We start from the raw sequence: 19,840 nt of genomic DNA on the forward strand, positions 1-19,840 counted from the left end.
ATAAAGGCTCAACATTGGCAATACTTAGGTTGCATCACAGAGCACATCCAGTAGGAAGAGACCTCAAAGATCATTCAGTCCAATCCTCCACCCAGCACTGAAAGGCCAACACTAAACCATATCCCTAAGCAACAGCTCCACGCACTGCTTGAACCCCTCAAGGCATGGGGACTCCAGCACTGCCCTGGGCAGAACATTCCAAGGGTTGAGAACCTCAGAAAACCTACTGAAAGCAAGATATGGGCTCCCAAATTGTGTGTGGGCTTTGGAAGATCTCATCTTAGGGGAGCTGCACAGAAGGCCTCAGTTCCAGCCTTCATTCCCAGGCACAGCCCTATGCCCTCCCAGCAGCAGAATGAATGGATGTGCACACTAAGTGCTGAGCTGCTCAAGCACTTCTGCTTGTGGCCTTTGAATGTGCACTCCCAAAATGTGGGGTTGAAAGGTCCAGCCAACTTTCCTGCCAGGAAACATAAATCTGTGCTTCCAACTGCTGTCTGAACTGCCCTAAAAATAACAGGAGCCAGGAAAATAAAATTCCATTTGGGTTCTTCCTTACAGAAGAGTGGAATTAGTCATGAGGAGCACAGCTACTGGCACTGCTCTCAATACTTGGCTTCTTTTTAACCACAAAAAGAAGCTCCAGTCATAGAATTACCAAGGTTGGAAAAGACCTCAGAGATCATCAAGACCAACCTATCACCCAACACCTCATGACAGCTAAACCATGGCACCAAGTGCCACATTCAAGCCTTTTCTGAGCACTTCCATAGATGGGGACTCCACCACCTCCCTGGGCAGCACATCCCAATGGCCAATCTCTCTTGCTGGGAAGAATTTCTTCCTAACATCCAGCCTGAACCTCCCCTGGCACAGCTTGAGACTGTGTCCTCTTGTTCTGGTGCTGGCTGCCTGGGAGAAGAGACCAACCCCCACCTGGCTACAACCTCCCTTCAGGGAGCTGTAGAGAGCAAGAAGGTCTCCCCTGAGCCTCCTCTTCTCCAGGCTAAGCAACCCCAGCTCCCTCAGCCTCTCCTCACAGGGCTGTGCTCCAGACCCCTCCCCAGCTTTGTTGCCCTTCTCTGGACACCTTCCAGCAACTCAACATCTTTCCTAACCTGAGGAGCCCACAACTGGACACAGAACTCGAGGTGTGGCCTGAGCAGTGCTGAGCACAGGGCAGAATGACCTCCCTGCTCCTGCTGGTCACACTCTTCCTGATGCAGGCCAGGATGCCCTTGGCCTTCTTGGCCACCTGGGCACACTGCTGGCTCATGTTCAGCTGCTGTGCACCAGTACCCCAGGTTCCTTTCTCCCTGGCTGTTCTCCAGCCACTCTGACCCCAGTCTGTAGCACTGCATGGAGCTGTTGTGGCCAAGGAGTCCATCATGTGTGTTACAATTTTCTCTGCTTCAGTGATGCTGCACCACAACAGGAGCCACAGAAGGACTCTTCTGACAGCTGTTCCACTTCAGTAACATTCGAAGGGAGGATGCTTAGGGACACCGAGGGTAATTCCTTTGTCCTGTGCATGTGTTTCATTCACAAGGAGGAAAGCTGGTTTTCAGATGTTGAATCACAGAATGCCAGGTTTGGAGGGGACCTCCAGGATCATCTGCTCCAACCTTTCTAGTTGATAGTGGAGGAGAGGCTGAGGGAGCTGGGGTTGCTTAGCCTGGAGAAGAGGAGGCTCTGGGGAGACCTCATTGCTCTCTACAAATACCTGAAGGTAGGTTGTAGGCAGGTGGGGTTTGGTCTCTTCTCTCAGGCAACCAGCATCAGAACAAGAGGACACAGTCTCAAGCTGTGCCAGGGGAGGTTCAGGATGGATGTTAGGAAGAAACTCTTCCCAGCAAGAGAGATTGGCCATTGGAATGTGCTGCCCATCATGGTGGAGTCACCATCATTGGAGGTGCTCAGGAGGAGACTTGACAGCGTGCTTGGTGCCATGGTTTAGTTGTTTAGGTGGTGTTGGGTGATAGGTTGGACATGATGATCTTGAAGGTCTCTTTCAACATGGTTTATTGAATAGAATGGAAGGGCCCAGAACTGGACACAGGACTCAAGGTGTGGCCTAACCAGTGCAGTGTACAGGGGCAGAATGACTTCCCTGCTCCTGCTGGCCACACTCTTCCTGATGCAGGCCAGGATGCCATTGGCCCTCCTGGCTGCCTGGGCACACTGCAGGCTCATGTTCAGCCTACCATCAACCAGCACCCCCAGGTCCCTCTCTGCCTGGCTGCTCTCAGCCACTCTGACCCCAGCCTGTAGCACTGCCTGGGGTTGCTGTGGCCAATGTGCAGAACCTGGCACTTGGATGTGTTCAATCTCCTGCCCTTGGACTCTGCCCATCTGTCCAGCCTGTCGAGGTCCCTCTGCAGAGCCTCTCCAACCCTCCAGCAGATCAACTTCTGCCCCCAGCTTGGTGTCATCTGCAAACTTACTGATGATGGACTCAATGCCCTCATCCAGATCATCAGTAAAGATATTGAACAGGATGGGGCCCAGCACTGATCCCTGGGGCACACCACTGGTGCCTGGCTGCCAGCTGGCTGTGGCACCATTCACCACCACTCTCTGGGCTCAGCCTCCAGCCAGTTCCTAACCCAGCTCAGAGTGCTGCTGTCCAGGCCAGGGGCTGACAGCTTGGCCAGGAGTTACTCATTGTGTTCAGCTCCAAGCCAGGCAAACCTGCACTATCACTGGCTTGTGCAGGAAGCTCAAGCATGCAAGGACTGCAGACCACAAGTTCCATGCAGGTGATCATCATCCCTGAAGCTTTGCTTTACAGCCCTAAGCAAATTTTTCATTATTTATTTATTCTTCTTAATTTTTTTTCCCCATTTGCATAACTTTTGGCACCAAACTCAGCTGAGGAAGGCATTGGGAAGGCATTTCAGCAGTGGGAAATACAATGGTTAGTAAGGATGAATGGTGAAAGGATTAAAGCACAAAATGGAAAAGCTCTCAGAAATGGAAACAAGAAAATTCATGAAGCAATACAAATCATTTTCTACTGTACTGAGTTAATGAGCCAGAGCTTAAACACATTTAATGCTAGAATTAAGGCAATCCCTACTGCATAATCTCACCTGGCACTTACACTCATAGAATCATGGTTGGAAAAGCCCTTGAAGCTCTTCCAGTCCAACCATTCTCTAACTCTAGCAAGGCTGGGGCTGAACCATGGCCCTCAGCACCACAGCTCTGCCTCCTGGAAACACCTCCAGGGATGGGGGTTCAACCCCCTTTGAGTGCAGCCTCATATAATGCTGGCTCCAATACTACTCTCTTCTTTTTTCCAGCAAACACATTTGCAGAGGATCAGCCCAGGTGCAATGCAGGACTTCATACAGAGTTGATACCTGGAATTGCCACGGGAATGGGCAGCCCAGGGAGCTGGTGGAGTCCCCATCCCTGGAGATGTTCAAGAGGGGATTGGATGTGGCACTTGGTGCCATGGTCTAGTCATGGGTCTGTGGTGACAGGTTGGACTTGATGAGCTTTGAGGTCTCTTCCAACCTTGGTGATACTGTGATACTGTAACAGGAAGAGAGGCTGTTCAGCCTGGAGAAGAGAAGGCTCTAGGGACACCTTAGAGAAGACTTCCCAGGTACCTGAAGGGGGCTACAGGAAACTGGGAAGGGACTTTTTACAAGGCCTTATAGTGATGAGGGGCAATGGATTGAAGCTTGAGGAGGGCAGACTTAGAATGGAGATTAGGAAGAAATTCTTTGCAGTGAGGGTGGTGAGACACTGGCACATGTTATGGATACCTCCTCTCTGGAGGTGTTCAAGGCCAGGTTGGATGAAGCCTTGAGCAGCCTGGGCTAGTGGAAAGTGTCCCTGCCCATGGTGAGAGGGTTGGAACTGAATGGTCTTTAACATCCCTTCCAACCCAGGCAGCCAGCACCAGAACAAGAGGACACAGTATCAGGCTGCTCCAGGGGAGGTTTAGGCTGGAGGTTAGGAGGAAGTTCTACACAGAGAGAGTGATTACCCATTGGAATGTGCTGCCTGGGGAGGTGGTGGAGTCACCATCATTGGAGGTGTTCAGGAGGAGACTTGATGGGGTGCTTGGTGGCATGGTTTAATTGATTAGGTGTTGGATTGGTTGATGGGTTGGACAGGATGATCTTGAAGGTCTCTTCCAACCTGGTTTATTCTATTCTAGGAATCCCATCAGCAATGGTGGAATAAAATTATCTGGGTTAACATTTAAGAAGGAGGGGAAAAAAATTCCTTATGTGCAGCTGTAGCCAAAGATAAGAATGAGAGTGTGAGAGAAACAACTCTGTAGACACCAAGGCCAAAGAAGGAGGTGGCACAGGAGGTGCAGGGCAGAAATAACCTTCCAAGCTGTGGGGATGCAGGCTGTCCCCTGCCCATGGAGTTTAATAGTGGAGCAACCCAGAGGATCAGAATTGTTTGGGTTGGAAAAGCCCTGTAAGATAGAATCATAGAATTGCCAGGTGGGAAGTGACTTCAAGGATCAGCCAGTTCCAACCCCCCTGCCATGGCCAGGGACACCTCACACTACAGCAGGTTGCTCACAGACACAGCCAGCCTGGCTGCAAACACCTCCAGGCAGGAGGCTTCCACCACCTCCCTGGGCAACCTGTGCCAGGCTCTCATCACCCTCCTGGGGAACAACTTCTTCCTCACATCCAATCTCAATCTCCCCACTTCTAGTTTTGCTCCACCCCCCCCCAGTCCTGTAATTTTCCAACCCTTGCCCAGGGCCACAGCAAGTCTGATCTTGAATGTCTCCAGGGATGGAGCCTCAACCACATCCCTGGGCAACCTGTTCCAGTGTTTCACCACCCTCACTGTGCAGAGCTTCCTCATGATGTCCAACCTAACTCTGCCCTGCTCCAGTTTCAAACCACTGCCTCTCATCCTATCCCCACAGCCCCTTCTGAGCAGTCCCTCCCCAGCCTTCCTGTAGGTGCTCTTCAGATACTGAAATGCAGCTCTGTGGTCTCTCTGGACCTCCTCCAGTCTGAACAGCCATTCCTCACAGGAGAAGTTCTCCAGCCCTCTGATCATCTACCCAACCAGCAGACTCCAGCTATCTCCTACAGAAAGGGCTCCAGTGGTTGGCTGATTCTAGACAATGAAGTTATGATCCACACACAGATGCAGTATCAGGGTATGAGAGGATTGGCTTCTACAACAAGTAGCATCTCTGACTTCCATCTAAACTCAGGAAGAATGTGTCTGAAAGAAGGCTGCTACTCACCGCTACTTACTTGCTAAGACACACTGAATTCAGCCTGCCTTAATTATTGTTTGATTTCCTCTCATCCAAAAGGGGCAGAGTAATTCCTGTGTCTATAAATAGATCTTCCTAGAGATGTGTTTTAACTTCTGTGGACAAAAGACAGCCACATGAATGTGAAGGAGAGGCAGCTGCAGCAGAAGAATCTCTACACTGCCCTGGTGAGACCTCACCTGGAATATTGCATCCAGCTCTGGGCTCCCCAGCTCAGGAGGGACAGGGATCTGCTGGAGAGAGTCCAAGGGAGGGCTACAAGGATGCTGAAGGGACTGCAGCACTGCCTGGGGAGGAGAGGCTGAGAGCCCTGGGGCTGCTCAGTCTGGAGAGGAGAAGGCTGAGAGGGATCTGATCAACGTCTATCAATAGCCGAGGCTGGGGTTCAGGAAGGAAGGGACAGGGCCAGGCTCTGCTCACTGTGCCCTGGGATAGGACAAGGGGCAATGGATGGAAACTCCAGCACAGGAGGCTCCACCTCAACATGAGGAAGAACTTCTTGACTGTGAGGGTGCTGGAGGCCTGGAGCAGGCTGCCCAGAGAAGTTGTGGAGTCTCCTTCTCTGGAGCCTTTCCAAACCCACCTGGCTGTGTTCCTGTGTGACCTGCCCTAGGTGGTGTCTGCTTTGGTAGAGGGCTTGGACACAATCTCCAGAGGTCACTTCCAACCCCTCTCATTATGTGTGATTTTGTGGGGAAACTGTTGTGATTCAAAGCTTTTCCTCTGTCTTTCCTACCCTGCTGGAGTTCATCAGTGTAACCCTTCAGGGGGGCCTCCACACTTTGGCAAACACCCGATAACCAACATGAATTAACACTTCTCTCATATTAAGATCTCCCATATCAACACCCAGCAGCCTTTCCTACCTCCCAGATTCTAAGCTTGTCTTGATCTCCTGACACAGCTCCTCCTTCATTTTAATTGTGATGCTGTAGACAAACATAACTCCTGAATTTGAAATGCAATAATGCTTCTAGTTCTGGGGTGTAATTCATTCTGAGGGGACAGAGCCTTGCCCCTGATAATAAAAACCTCACTGTGGTTGCCTACAGCTTGTAGTTGCCTCATTTTGCTTTGACTCTTTGAAGAGTGAAGTGAAAAATCAGAATAGAATTGTAGGGTATTTGTCAGAGGTGCTGAATGCTTTCAGCATCCTAAGCACTGCCAATGCTGAATTTTGCAGGGAGAAGAAATGCAACTGAAGAGAAGTTTTTAAACAGGAAAAACTCCTACGTGCCAAAGTAATTTCCAGTGTGTTAGGCAGGTCCAGAGAAGAGCAGCAAAGCTGGCAAAGAGGCTGGAGAACAGGGCTGGGGGGGAGCAGCTGAGGGAACTGGGGAGTTTAGTGTGGAGAAGAGGAGGCTGAGGGGCTCCAAGTGCCACATCCAATCCTTTTTGGAACACCTCCAGGGATGGTGACTCCACCACCTCCCTGGGCAGCACATTCCAAAGGCCAATCTCTCTCTCAGTGAAGAACTTTCTCCTCACCTCCAGCCTAAACCTCCCCTGGCACAGCTTGAGACTGTGTCCTCTTGTTCTGGTGCTGGGTGCCTGGGAGAAGAGACCAACCCCCACCCGGCTACAACCTCCCTTCAGGGAGTTGGAGAGAACAATGAGGTCTCCCCTGAGCCTCCTCTTCTCCAGGTTAAGCAACCCCAGCTCCCTCAGCCTCTCCTCTTTGACTTGTCTAGGTGGTATAAGAGCTAAAGATATCTATCATCAGCCTGGTAACCCTGTCTTGTTATTGGGTGTTTTATCAGCACCATCACAATCTTTGAAGCCTCCCCCTTGCACTTCAGTGTGCTGCAGATACACTTTCCCCAGCTTCCTTGTTCTCATCAATATTTCTCTCTTATGTTTCCAGAGGTCTGTGCTCTCACTTCAAAACAGGAAATAAACAACCACCCCCAAACCCTACCTCACCCCACCCACAAGTGGGGCAACTTCACATGTAGCCAGAAGAATAAATCTGGAGACTATTGAAGCTGCAAAACTTGTAACCACTGCTGCTCAGACCCTCATGGTTTGCAGGTGCAGCCTCAAGAGCTGAGTGCCAACACTAACCCCTTGGCTGCACATCCACGGCAGAGGGGAACTCAGAACAAGAAGTCGTGGTTCAGTGACACAAGTGGACAGAGCAGTGCAGATTAAAAGTCCAACTGTTCAGCCACATGCCCAGAAGTACTAAGAAGATGACCAATATAGCAAATCAGAATTGTTTGGGTTGGAAGGGACCTCCAGAGGTCACCTCGTTCAACCCCCTCTGCACTCAGCAGGGACATCCTCCACTAGATCAGGTTGCCCAGAGCCCTGTCCAGCCTCACCTTGAATATCACAGTATCACCAAGGTTGGAACAGACCTCAAGGATCATCGAGTCCAACCTGTCACCACAGACCTCATGACTAAACCATGGCACCAAGTGCCACATCCAATCCCCTCTTGAATACCTCCAGGGATGGGGACTCCACCACCTCCCTGGGCAGCACATCCCAATGGCTAACAACTCTCTCTGGGAAGAACTTTCTCCTCACGTCCAGCCTAAACTTCCCCTGGCACAGCTTGAGACTGTGTCCTCTTGTTCTGGTGCTGGTTGCCTGGGAGAAGAGACCAACCCCTTCCTGGCTACAACCTCCCTTCAGGAAGCTGTAGAGAGCAAGAAGGTCTCCCCTGAGCCTCCTCTTCTCCAGGCTAAGCAACCCCAGCTCCCTCAGCCTCTCCTCACAGGGCTGTGCTCAAGGCCTCTCCCCAGCCTTGTTGCCCTTCTCTGGACACCTTCAAGTCTCTCAATGTCCTTCCTAAACTGAGAAGCCCAGAAGTGGACACTGGACTCAAAGTGTGGCCTAACCAGTGCAGAGTCCAGGGGCACAATGACTTCCCTGCTCCTGCTGGCCACACTGTTCCTGATGCAGGCCAGGATGCCCTTGGCCTTCTTGTCCCCCTGGGCACACTGCAGGCTCATGTTTAGGCAGCTGTCAATCAGCACCCCCAGGTCCCTCTCTGTTTGGCAGCTCTCAGCCACTCCAACCCCAGCCTGTAGCTCTGCATGGGGTTGTTGTGGCCAAAGTGCAGCCCCTGGCACTTGGACTTGTTGAATGCCATCCTGTTGGACTCTGCCCATCTGTCCAGTCGGTCAAGGTCCCTCTGCAGAGCCCTTCAGCCCTCTCCAGGTATCTTCAGGAATGGGGCTGAACCACCTCCCTGGGCAACCTGTGCCAGTGTTCCACCACCCTCCTGGTGCAGAACTTGCTGCTCCCATCCAACCTCAATGTGCTCTGCTCTAGTTTGAAGCCATTGCCCCTGGTCCTGTCCCTCAGGCCTTTGCAAACATTCTCTCTGCAGCCTTGTTGTAGACCCTTTCAGATACTGGAAGGTCATTATTAGGTCTCCCTGGAGCCTTCTTTTCCCCAGGTGAGCACCCCCAGCTCCCTCAGCCTATCCTTGTAGCAGAGAACCTCTGTTCCAGTGTTCCAGCACCCCAAAGGTGCAGAATTTGTTCCTAACACTCAGTCTAAATCTATTCTCTAGTTTGAAGCCCTTGCCCCTGGTCCTGTCCCTGCAGGCTGTTGTGAACAGTCTCTCTCCATCCTGCTTGTGGACCCCCTTCAGGTACTGGAAGATCATTATTGGGTGTCCCCAAAGCCTTCTCTTCCCCATGCTGAACATCCCAGCTCCCTCAGCCTGTCCTCACAGCAGAGGTGCTCCAACATTTATTTTCTGATATTATCTCAGCAGGTGAGATTCTTGATTATATTTCCCCTCCTTAGGAACAAGAAATGGCTTTTAATTTCTTGTTCCTAACACCCAATCTAAATCTCCTCCCCTCTACTTCGAAGCCATTGCCTCTCATCCTGTCACTGCAGGCCTTGGCAAAGAGTCTCTGAGCAAGATTTAAAAGCCATTAGATAATATTCTTGTCACCATATGATTCAGCTGGGTAACTGTAAATGAAAACAGTGTAGACACAGAGTAGACATTTGAGAACACAGAGACATTTCAGGCCCTGGGGAACAAACCAGCCCCTTGCAACCTCCTTTTCCAAGCTCCAAGAACAAGTCAATGCAGAGGAAGCTTACTGGCAGAGCGGAATGTCGCCTTTAATGATGCATCTTCCTCCATTCTTGCAGTATTCTTCAGGACAAACTGCAAAGAGAAAAGTCAAACTTAGACTCTACTGTTTGTCATTGCCTGGTTTCCAAACCAGCAGAGCTTTCACAGCTCTAATTTTAGTGCTTAGAACTACCAAACCCCCTTCCTTCAGTCCTTGGCTTGGTGATCCAAGTGCCAAGTCACAAACACATGGAAGTCATAGACTCTTAGAATGGTTTGGGTTGGGAGGGACCTTAAAGATCATCCACTTCCAATCCCCCTGCCACGGGCAGGGACACCTCCCACCAGCCCAGGTTGCTCAAGGCCTCATCCAGCCTGGGCTTGAACACCTCAAGAGAGGGGACATCCACAACCTCTCTGGGCAACCTGTACCAGTGTCTAACCATAGTATCAGTCAGGGTTGGAAGGGACCACAAGGATCATCTAGTTCCAACCCCTCTGCCATGGGCAAAGACACCCCACACTACATCAGCCTGGCCACAGTCTCATCCAGCCTGGGCTTAAACACCTCCAGGGACAGGGCCTCAACCACCTCCCTGCACAACCCATTGCAGGGCTCCACCACTCTCATGGGGAAGAACTTCCTCCTCCCCTCCAGCCTCAATCTCCCCTCCAGCCTCAATCTCCCCACCTCCAGCTTCATTCCATTCCCCCTAGTCCTACCACTGCAAAGAATTTCTTCCTAGTCTCCAGTCTAACTCTGCCCTCCTTGAGCTTCAATCCATTCATTCCCCCACATCCTATCACTACGAGCTCTTGCAAAAAGCCTCTCCCCAGCTTTCTTGTAGCCCCCTTTCAGGTACCCAGAAGAAACCCAGGAGTGGAGTCCTGTGACTCTCTGGCATGCAGTGTGCTAAAAGAAATGCTGTACATGTTGTTTCATTTTCCAGCTTGGATTTGCCCTGTGCTTGGAAAAGTAAACAAGAACAACAAACAAAAACTGCTATTAAGTGATTAACCTCAGTGGTTACTCCACTGGTTACAACCAAGAGAGTTCCTCAGTGGTGTGCTACAGAGGCTTTTGGTGTTTATACCTTAAAACATCCCTTGAGCACATCAACTGAGCATATGATTCCCCATCTTTCTCACTGCTTTCTCTGTGCTGTGCTTTCAGCAGGAAACCTCCTGCCTGCTGTAATTCCATTACGTTTCAGCAGAGAAAGCTCAGTCAAGTTTGAGGGCTGCCTGAAGACTCAGTAGAAAATGGCTACACATTTCTGGTTCAAATGTTGTCTTCATGGAAAATTAAGTACCTGAGCAGCTGGACTCATCAGGGCTGAAATCAATGCAGTCTGCCACCCCATCACAGCGCTGGGAGATGGCTATGCATCGATTTGTCGATGCACAGAGCAGAGAACCATCAAAACAGTCTTTAATGGCTGAAACAAAAAGTGACAGAACAGTTATTATCAGCTATTTATCTTTCCTCACTGTGGAAGCACCATCAGAAAAAACTCATTCCTGCTACAGGAACTTGCAGCTGTTTGACCACTTGTCTCAGTTTAAGGAGCAAGGCAGGATCCCTTTACAGAACGTCAGGGGCTGGGAGGGACCTCGAAAGCTCATCCAGTCCAACCCCCCTCCGGGTCACACAGGAACACATCCAGGTGAGTTTGGAGTATCTCCAGAGAGGGAGACTCCACAACCCCCCCTGGGCAGCCTGCTCCAGGGCTCTGTCACCCTCACAGGGAAAAAATTCTTCCTCCTGTTTCCATGGCACTTCCTCTGCCTCAGCTTCCACCACTGCCCCTTGTGCTGGCATTGGGCAGCACCCAGCAGAGCCTGGCTCCAGCCTCTGGGCACTCCCCCTGCACATCTTGAGCACCAGCAAGGAGCTCACCTCTCAGTCTCCTCTAAGCTACAGAGCCCTCAGCTCCCTCAGGCTCTCCTCACACAGAGGATGTTCCTACCTGCCCCTCCCCATACCTAAGCCAAAAATGACACCGCCAGAGGTTACCTTGCCAGCTCTAGGCTCCAGCCAGGCCACTCCAAGCCCAGCTCCCATGCAAAGCAACACAAGAGAGCCAGATGGAGAGAGAGCTTGTGAAGGGAAAGAAAGGGGAAGAGGCAGCTTGTGCTGCCCCCTTATGAAGGCGAGATGCAGGCATTCTGGGAATGAAATACAAGATTACAATTTCCTATCCACCTGCTGGACCCCCTGGACCTCCTGGAGATCCTCTCTGTGGTTTCTTATAGGCACCCATGTCAAACCATGACATCACTGTGAGCTTTCACCTCCAGAAACATTACTTTTGACTTTGCTAATAGCTCTACTGTGTTTATTCACAGCTCCACTACTGAGCAGACAAGTAGCCAAGCCCAGAGCATGGACATGACAGAAGCTGGAGTTTCCCATGTCACATGTGTGGAAAGGAGGTTGGATTTCCTTGAAATGCTGAGACAGCAGGCTACAAAACCCCAGGGGAAATCCATATCACAAACCAGAAGCAACTCTCAATCACATCCCAGTTTTGAAATCCATATCACAAAGCATAACCAACTCTCATCCATGTCCCAGTTTGAAAAAGGTGGGGGGCACTTCTGAACACAAGGAGAAAAACTGATGTTCACTGAGAGAGTCATTGGCCACTGGAATGGGCTGCCCAGGGAGGTGGTGGAGTCACCACCCCTGGAGGTGTTCAAGAGGGGATTGGATGTGGCACTTGGTGCCATGGTCTAGTCATGAGGTCTGTGGTGACAGGTTGGACTCGATGAGCTTTGAAGTCTCTTCTAACCTTGGTGACTCTGTGATTAGAATAGAATAGAATTAACCAGGTTGGAAAAGACCTCAGAGATCATAGAGTCCAACCTATCACCCAACACCATCTAACCAACTAAACCATGCCACCAAGTGCCTCATCCAGGCTCTTCCTAAAGACCTCCAGGGATGGTGACTCCACCACCTCCCTGGGCAGCACATCCCAATGGCCAATCTCTCTTTCTGGTGAGAATTTCTTCCTAACATCCAGCCTAAGCCTCCCCTGGTGCAGCTTGAGACTGTGTCCTCTTGTTCTGGTGTATTGTTTTCTTCTGTCACAAGAATCTAAACACCAACAGAGGCTCAACATATTAAAAGGAGATTAACACCATAAGCTTGCACACATGATTTGGTTTTGGGCAGAATGTTTGCCCAGAAGATTGATGAGATATAAAACCCCTGTAACCATAAGCCCTCAAATACAGAATTATTCCTGAGTCACTGATCTACAGGATGTACCTGATGCTACTTCAGACTCCTGCAAGTGTGCACTTGCAGCCCAGAGAGCCAAGCAGAGCCTGGGCTGCAGCAAGAGAAGTGTGGCCAGCAGGGCCAGGGAGGGGATTCTGCCCCTCTGATCCACTCTGCTGAGACCACAGCTGGAGCTCTGGGGCCAGTTCTGGAGCCTCTGTGCCAGGAAGGCTCTGGAGGTGCTGGAAGGTGTCCAGAGAAGGGCCATGAGGATGAGCAGAGGGCTGGAGCTGCTCTGCTATGAGAGCAGACTGAGGGAGTTAGGACTGGAGAAGAGAAGGCTCTGAGGAGATTTCTTGTGGCCTTCCAGTATCTGCAAGGGTCTCCAAGAAATCTGAGGAGGGACTTTTGAGGGTGTCAGGGAGGGATAGGACTGGGGGCAATGGAGCAAAACTAGAAGTGGGGAGATTGAGATTGGATGTGAGGAAGAAGTTGTTCCCCAGGAGGGTGGTGAGAGCCTGGCACAGGTTGCCCAGGGAGGTGGTGGAAGCCTCCTGCCTGGAGGTGTTTGCAGCCAGGCTGGATGTGGCTGTGAGCAACCTGCTGTAGTGTGAGGTGTCCCTGGCCATGGCAGGGGGGTTGGAACTGGCTGAGCCTTGAGGTCCCTTCCAAGCCTAACCCTATCATTCCAGGATTCCTGAAGGGATCTCTATGTGTAGCCCTTACTGAGTGATAAACTCTAGCAGTTGCTCTATCACCCCAGTAGAGAAGAGGGATTTGGAAAAGGAGAGAAGAGCCACATGGTGAAATGAAAAGGATTTAATGAAACAGCCAAATTAATGCCAACAATAGAGAAAGATATGTCAAGTTGTACCCACCCCAGCAAAGGTGCAGCAGTCACTCTGGACACAACAACAATCCTCGAGAGCAGCAGAAAGATGAGGAGCAGAGTGAAGAGGGACCTGGACAGGCTGGAGAGGTGGGCACAAGCCAACCTCATGAGGTTCAACAAGACCAAGGGCAGGGTCCTGCAGCTGGGTCGAGGCAACCCCAGGCACAAATCCAGGCTGAGCAGTGACTGGCTGGAAAGCAGCCCTGAGGAGAGAGCCTTGGGGGTGCTGGGGGAGAAGAAGCTCAACAGGAGCTCTCAGGGTGCACTTGCAGCCCACAAAGCCAATCAGATCCTGGGCTGCATCAGGAGAAGTGTGGCCAGCAGGGTAAGGGAGGTGATTCTCCCCCTCTGCTCAGCTCTGGGGAAACCCCACCTGGAGTACTGCCTCCAGTTCTGGAGCCCCTCTTACAAGAGGGATCTGGAGGTGCTGGAAGGTGTCCAGAGAAGGGCCAGGAGGATGAGCAGAGGGCTGGAGCACCTCTCCTGTGAGGACAGACTGAAGGAGTTGGGGCTGTTCAGTCTGCAGAAGAGAAGGCTCCCAGGTGACCTCATTGTGGCCTTCCAGTATCTGAAGAGGGCTACAGGAAGGCTGGGGAGGGACTGCTCAGGATCTCAGGCAGTGATAGGACTAGGGGGAATGGAATGAAGCTGGAGGTGGGGAGATTGAGGCTGGAGGGGAGGAGGAAGTTCTTCCCCATGAGAGTGGTGAAGCCCTGGAATGGGTTGTCCAGGGAGGTGGTTGGGGCCCTGTCCCTGGAGGTGTTTAAGCCCAGGCTGGCTGAGGCTGTGGCCAGGCTGATCTAGTGTGGGGTGTCCCTGCCCATGGCAGGGGGGTTGGAACTAGCTGATCCTTGTGGTCCCTTCCAACCCTGAATGATACTATGACAAGCAGCCCAAGCAGAAGGCTCTTGCAGGAGGCTCCTGTCTTCTCCAGCTCCTCCCTTTATGCTGTGTGATGCTGATGTGCTGGGACACACCTGAAGCCAACCCAGCTCAGCTGTGCTGTGCTGGCTGACTCGGAGATGCTGATGGCCTGCAGCCCATGGCCAGCCTAGCATTCTGAGCCAGCAAAACCAGGACAAGAATACAACACTATTGTGTCATTTTATTTCACACAAGGTTCTGTCATGCTACCCTCAATTACTGAGTTGTATATAAGTTAAAATCCAGGAGCTTCCACCTCAACAGAAGGAGAAACTGTTGTGAGGGTGCTGGAGGGCTGGAGCAGGCTGCCCAGAGAGGCTGTGGAGTCTCCTGCTCTGGAGATGTTTAAAGCCAACCTGGATGTGTTCCTGTGTGACCTGCCCTGGGTGATGCTGCTTTGGCAGGGGGGTTGGCCTGGATGATCTCTGGAGGTCTCTTCCAACCCCTAAGATTCTGTGATTCTATGCTAAGGTTTTTCTTTAGGTAATTTAAGCTGAACTCTTCCCACCATGGCTAATGCAAACCAGAGGGAACCCTTCTGACTTCTTCAGCCTTAGCTACACCCACATTAGCTTGTGAGCTTGGAGTGGGAGAGAGAATCTGGCAGTATTAAAAACACCCCCTTGCCACATCTAAACCTCATGCTTTCCTGTCCTGGGCTCCAGAGCCACTGTGCTCAGCAGTAAGCCTCCCAGGCTAGATGGCCAAGCTGCTGTAGGATATATTTGTTCCACTCTTGGCTACAATATCAATTATTGGCCCAAATGGACTGCAAGAGGCTGCTAAATTTAAACTCTTGCAGCTCAATTCAGACCATAATCATGGAGGCAAATCCTGAGAGTTTTGATCTTGCCAGTCAACTCTTGCCAATTTTTTCCTGTTCTTTCAGAGATATGAAATTAGTTCTGTGAGTAAGGGAGGCTTTGTGCCACCATCTAAATCCATGCCCTCACTGAAGTCTGTAGAATGCCAGCAAGCATGAAGAGGAGGTTGCTTTTGTTCCCAACTTGCACAGTTCTGGCTGATTTTATTGTCACTGCACTGCTCTGCACACGTGTTTGGTTCAAACCCTCCTCAACAGGCTGGAGAAATCTTGCTATTGAAGAGGGAATGGAATGGAGTGGAATGGAATGGAATGGAATGGAATGGAATGGAATGGAATGGAATGGAATGGAATGGAATGGAGTGGAATGGAATGGAATGGAATGGAATGGAATAAGCCAGGTTGGAAGAGACCTTCAAGATCATCATGTCCAACCTATCATCCAACACCACCTAATCAACTAACCCATGGCACCAAGCACCCTGTCAAGTCTCCTCCTGAACACCTACAGTGATGACGACTCCACCACCTCCCCAGGCAGCACATCCCAATGGGCAATCACTCTCTCTGTGTAGAACTTCTTCCTAACATCCAGCCTAAACCTCCCCTGGCACAGCCTGAGACTGTGTTCTCTTGTTCTGATGCTGCCTGGGAGAAGAGACCAAACCCCACCTGGCTACAACCTCCCTTCAGGGAGTTGTAGAGAGCAATAAGGTCTCCCCTGAGTCTCCTCCTCTCCAGGCTAAGCAACCCCAGCTCCCTCAGCCTCTCCTCATAGGGCTTTTGCTGGTAGTGACAGCAAGATAAAAGCAACAAGAAGAACAGCAAAGATTTGCCTTGACCTCTCAGACTGGCATCATCCCAGCAGCTTCCAGCATCCCTCATTTGTATCCTGTCCTACCATCCATCTCTTATGCTCAGCAGCTTCCAGACAACAACTGACAGTCCCCTGCCCTCTGCTGCACTTTCCCAACCAAATCACAATCTCATGCTTATGGTGGTGCAGTCAGATCCAAACCCTGGACATTCTTTGCAGTTTTGGAGCTGATGTCCCACTGGTATTTGAAGCAGTTTTGGAAGTGATCATTTGCACACCAATACTCAGACTGTCAGCTGTGTTCAGAATTCAAAACAAACAGCACTGGAACTTTGAAATAAAACCCCATATCCTTCATATGTGCTGAGAACAGAAAGAGTCATTTAGCCATTCATTATTTCCCCTAGCCCTGGATGGGCTTCTGGGCTCACTGAGTCCAACCTTCAACCCAACACAGTATCAGAGTATCACAGTATCACCAAGGTTGGAAGAGACCTCGAGGATCATCCAGTCCAACCTGTCACCACAGACCTCATGACTAAACCATGGCACCAAGTGCCACATCCAATCCCCTCTTGAACACCTCCAGGGATGGGGACTCCATCACCTCCCTGGGCAGCACATTCCAATGGCTAACAACTCTCTCAGTGAAGAACTTTCTCCTCACCTCCAGCCTAAACTTCCCCTGGCACAGCTTGAGACTGTGTCCTCTTGTTCTGGTGCTGGTTGCTAGAAAGAAGAGACCAACCCCCACCTGGCTACAACCTCCCTTCAGGTAGCTGTAGAGAGCAATGAGGTCTCCCCTGAGCCTCCTCTTCTCCAGGCTAAGCAACCCCAGCTCCCTCAGCCTCTCCTCACAGGGCTGTGCTCAAGGCCTCTCCCCAGCCTTGTTGCCCTTCTCTGGACACCTTCAAGTCTCTCAATGTCCTTCCTAAACTGAGGAGCCCAGAACTGGACACAGGACTCAAGGTGTGGCCTAACCAGTGCTGAGCATAGGGCACAATGACTTCCCTGCTTCTACTGGCCACACTGTTCCTGATGCTGGCCAGGATGCCCTTGGCCTTCTTGGCCACCTGGGTACACTGCTGGCTCGTGTTCAGGTGGCTGTCAATCTGCACCCCCAGGTCCCTCTCTGTTTGGCAGCTGTCAGCCACTCTGACCCCAGCCTGGAGCTCTGCATGGGGTTGCTGTGGCCAAAGTGCAGCACCTGGCACTTGGATGTGTTCAATCTCCTGCCCTTGGACTCTGCCCATCTGTCCAGCCTGTTGAGGTCCCTCTGCAGAGCCTCTCTACCCTCCAGCAGATCAACTCCTGCCCCAGCTTGGTACTGTCTGCAAATTTACTGATGATGGACTCAATGCCCTCCTCCAGATCATTAATAAAGATTTTGAACAGGATGGGGCCCAGCAGTGATCCCTGGGGCACACCACTGGTGCCTGGCTGCCAGCTGGCTGTGGCACCATTCACCACCACTCTCTGGGCTCAGCCTCCAGCCAGTTCCTCACCCAGCTCAGAGTGCTGCTGTCCAAGCCAGGGGCTGGCAGCTTGGCCAGGAGTTTGCTGTGGGGGATGGTGTCAAAGGCCTTGCTGAAGTCCAGGTAGACCACATCCACAGCCTGCTTCACATGCAGACTTCATTCTGTTGCTCTTCACATCACTGCCTCAGGAAAGTCAGTTAGCACCACCTTAACTCTTGGGATGGAAGTGACTTACGGCAACCAAGTTCATCTTCGTGAAGCTGGCAGTCAGGAACACCATCACACCTCAGGAGGGATGGGATACAGCCTTCAGATGGACACAGGAACTCTGTCTGCTTGCAGGAGCCAGGAGCCATGGTGGTAGGCAGCTGTGTGGGACAGTCCCTTTCATCACTCCCATCCCGGCAGTCTTCAGCCCCATCGCATCTGGCAGCAAGGGGCAGGCACTGCTGCATGTAGGCACATGGGAACTGCTCTGGGCTGCAGAGGGGGGGGTGTGGGTCAGCTGATCCTGCAGGAAAGAAAGGAAGGAATATTGATCATGTTCAGGGCATTGTTGAAAAATCCACAGTCAGCCCTGAAAGCAGCAAAGTCATTTCAGATCAGAGCAATAAATGAGAAATATACCTCAAAGACCACAAGGCTCTCACCTTCCTTTTAACCTCACAGCGTTAACCAGCTCACTGCTCTCTGATTTCAGATGCAACAGGAAAAGCTGTGTCCTGGTTGGCATGCTCTAAAGCATCCTGCCTGCTCTGGCCTGCCAAAACTGCCCTCCTAGAATAAATCTATTTTCTTTGCATCAAGAAAGCTTAAACCTATTTGCTTTCAAATGAAGTAGGCTGCCATACAGAAGGACCTTGACAGGTTTGAGAGGAGGGCCACTGCCAGCCTCATGAAGTTCAACAAAGCCAAGTGCAAGGTCCTGCCGCTGGGTCAGGGCAATCCCAAGTACAAATCCAGGCTGGGCAGAGAATGGCTGGAGAGCAGTGCTGAGGAGAAGGACTTGGGGGTGCTGGGTGATGTGCTCGTTACCAGCATGAGCTGGAAATGTGCAATTGCAGCCCAGAAACTATCCATGTCTGGCCTGCATTCCCAGCAGCAAGGACAGCAGGTAAACAGAGGGGATTGTGCCACCCTGCTCTGCTCTGGTGAGAAGCCCACCTGGAGTTCTGTGTCCAGCCCTGGAGCTCCCAGCACAAGAAGGACATGGAACTGTGAGACTAGGTCCACAGGAAACCATGAGGATGATCCAAGGGCTGGAGAACCTCTGCTGTGAAGAAAGGCTGAGTAAGCTGGGACTGCTCAGGATCTCAGGCAGTGATAGGACTAGGGGGAATGGAATGAAGGTGGAGGTGGGGAGATTCAGGCTGGAGGGGAGGAGGAAGTTCCTCACCATGAGAGTGGTGAAGCCCTGGAATGGGTTGTCCAGGGAGGTGGCTGGGGCCCTGTCCCTGGAGGTGTTTAAGGCCAGGCTGGATGAGGCTGTGGCCAGGCTGATGTAGTGTGGGGTGTCCCTGCCCATGGCAGGGCGGTTGGAAGTGGATGATCCTTGTGGTCCCTTCCAACCTTGACTGATACTATGATACTATGATACTGTGATACTATGTTCAGCCTGGAGAAGAGAAGGCTCTGGGGAGACCTTAGAGCAGCCTTCCAGCATTTGAAGGGGGCTACAGGACAGCTGCAGAGGGACTCTTGACAAAGGCTTGGAGTGACAGGACAAGAAGCTGGATGTAGACTGAACAATAGGAAGAAATTCTTCTCCATGAGGGTGGTGAGGCGCTGGAACAGGTTGCCCAGAGAAGGCTGTGGAGGCTCCAAGACTGGAAGTGTTAAAAACCAATTTGGCTGGGGCCTTGATCAACCTGCTCTGGTAGGAGGTGTCCCTGCCCGTGGCAGTGGGGTTGAAACTGGGTGATCTTTATAGTCCCTTCCAAGCCAAACCATTCTGTGGCTCTTAAACTGAAACTGAAATTTGCTGTGCCTTGTAAACATTTTGAGCCCTGATAAAACATCCATTTGTGCAGAGCTAACATTGAAACCCAATTCAGGAGGCATATGCAGATCTGGAAACCCATTAACTAATTCCAAGTGAAATCTCAAGCAGCACAATAATGCCAGACTAATGACTTGCCTTCAAAGCTGCTATTCTCTGTAATTATTTATATTGAGATTATCATTGCAGAGTCTGCTGGTGACATATTTCATTCCAAAGAGTGGCAATATTCATTTTGTTTGCTTGCCAGAGGGCAGGATTGAACTGGAAAGGTAACACCCAGGATGTGCTTTGCAGTGACAAGCGAGCTGAAGCTAAGGAGAGGCCCCTCATGAAGACCCTCAGCTGTGCTGGG

The 19,840-nt window shown here is 51.3% G+C and overlaps 1 protein-coding gene across 1 annotated transcript in view; it reads right to left on the bottom strand.

Annotated features, from left to right (window-relative positions):
* The window catches only part of MALRD1 (MAM and LDL receptor class A domain containing 1), a 348,020-nt gene that overhangs the window by 51,869 nt on the left and 276,311 nt on the right, over window positions 1-19,840 (bottom strand). The window contains 3 exon segments of the mRNA XM_068146420.1: window positions 9,350-9,416; window positions 10,637-10,762; window positions 17,722-17,997. Coding sequence (XP_068002521.1) covers window positions 9,350-9,416; window positions 10,637-10,762; window positions 17,722-17,997 — 469 coding nt within the window.

Source organism: Melanerpes formicivorus, unplaced genomic scaffold (genome assembly GCF_026170545.1).
Source record: "Melanerpes formicivorus ecotype bairdi unplaced genomic scaffold, bMelFor1.0.p_v2 SCAF_13, whole genome shotgun sequence".
Lineage (NCBI taxonomy): Eukaryota > Metazoa > Chordata > Aves > Piciformes > Picidae > Melanerpes > Melanerpes formicivorus.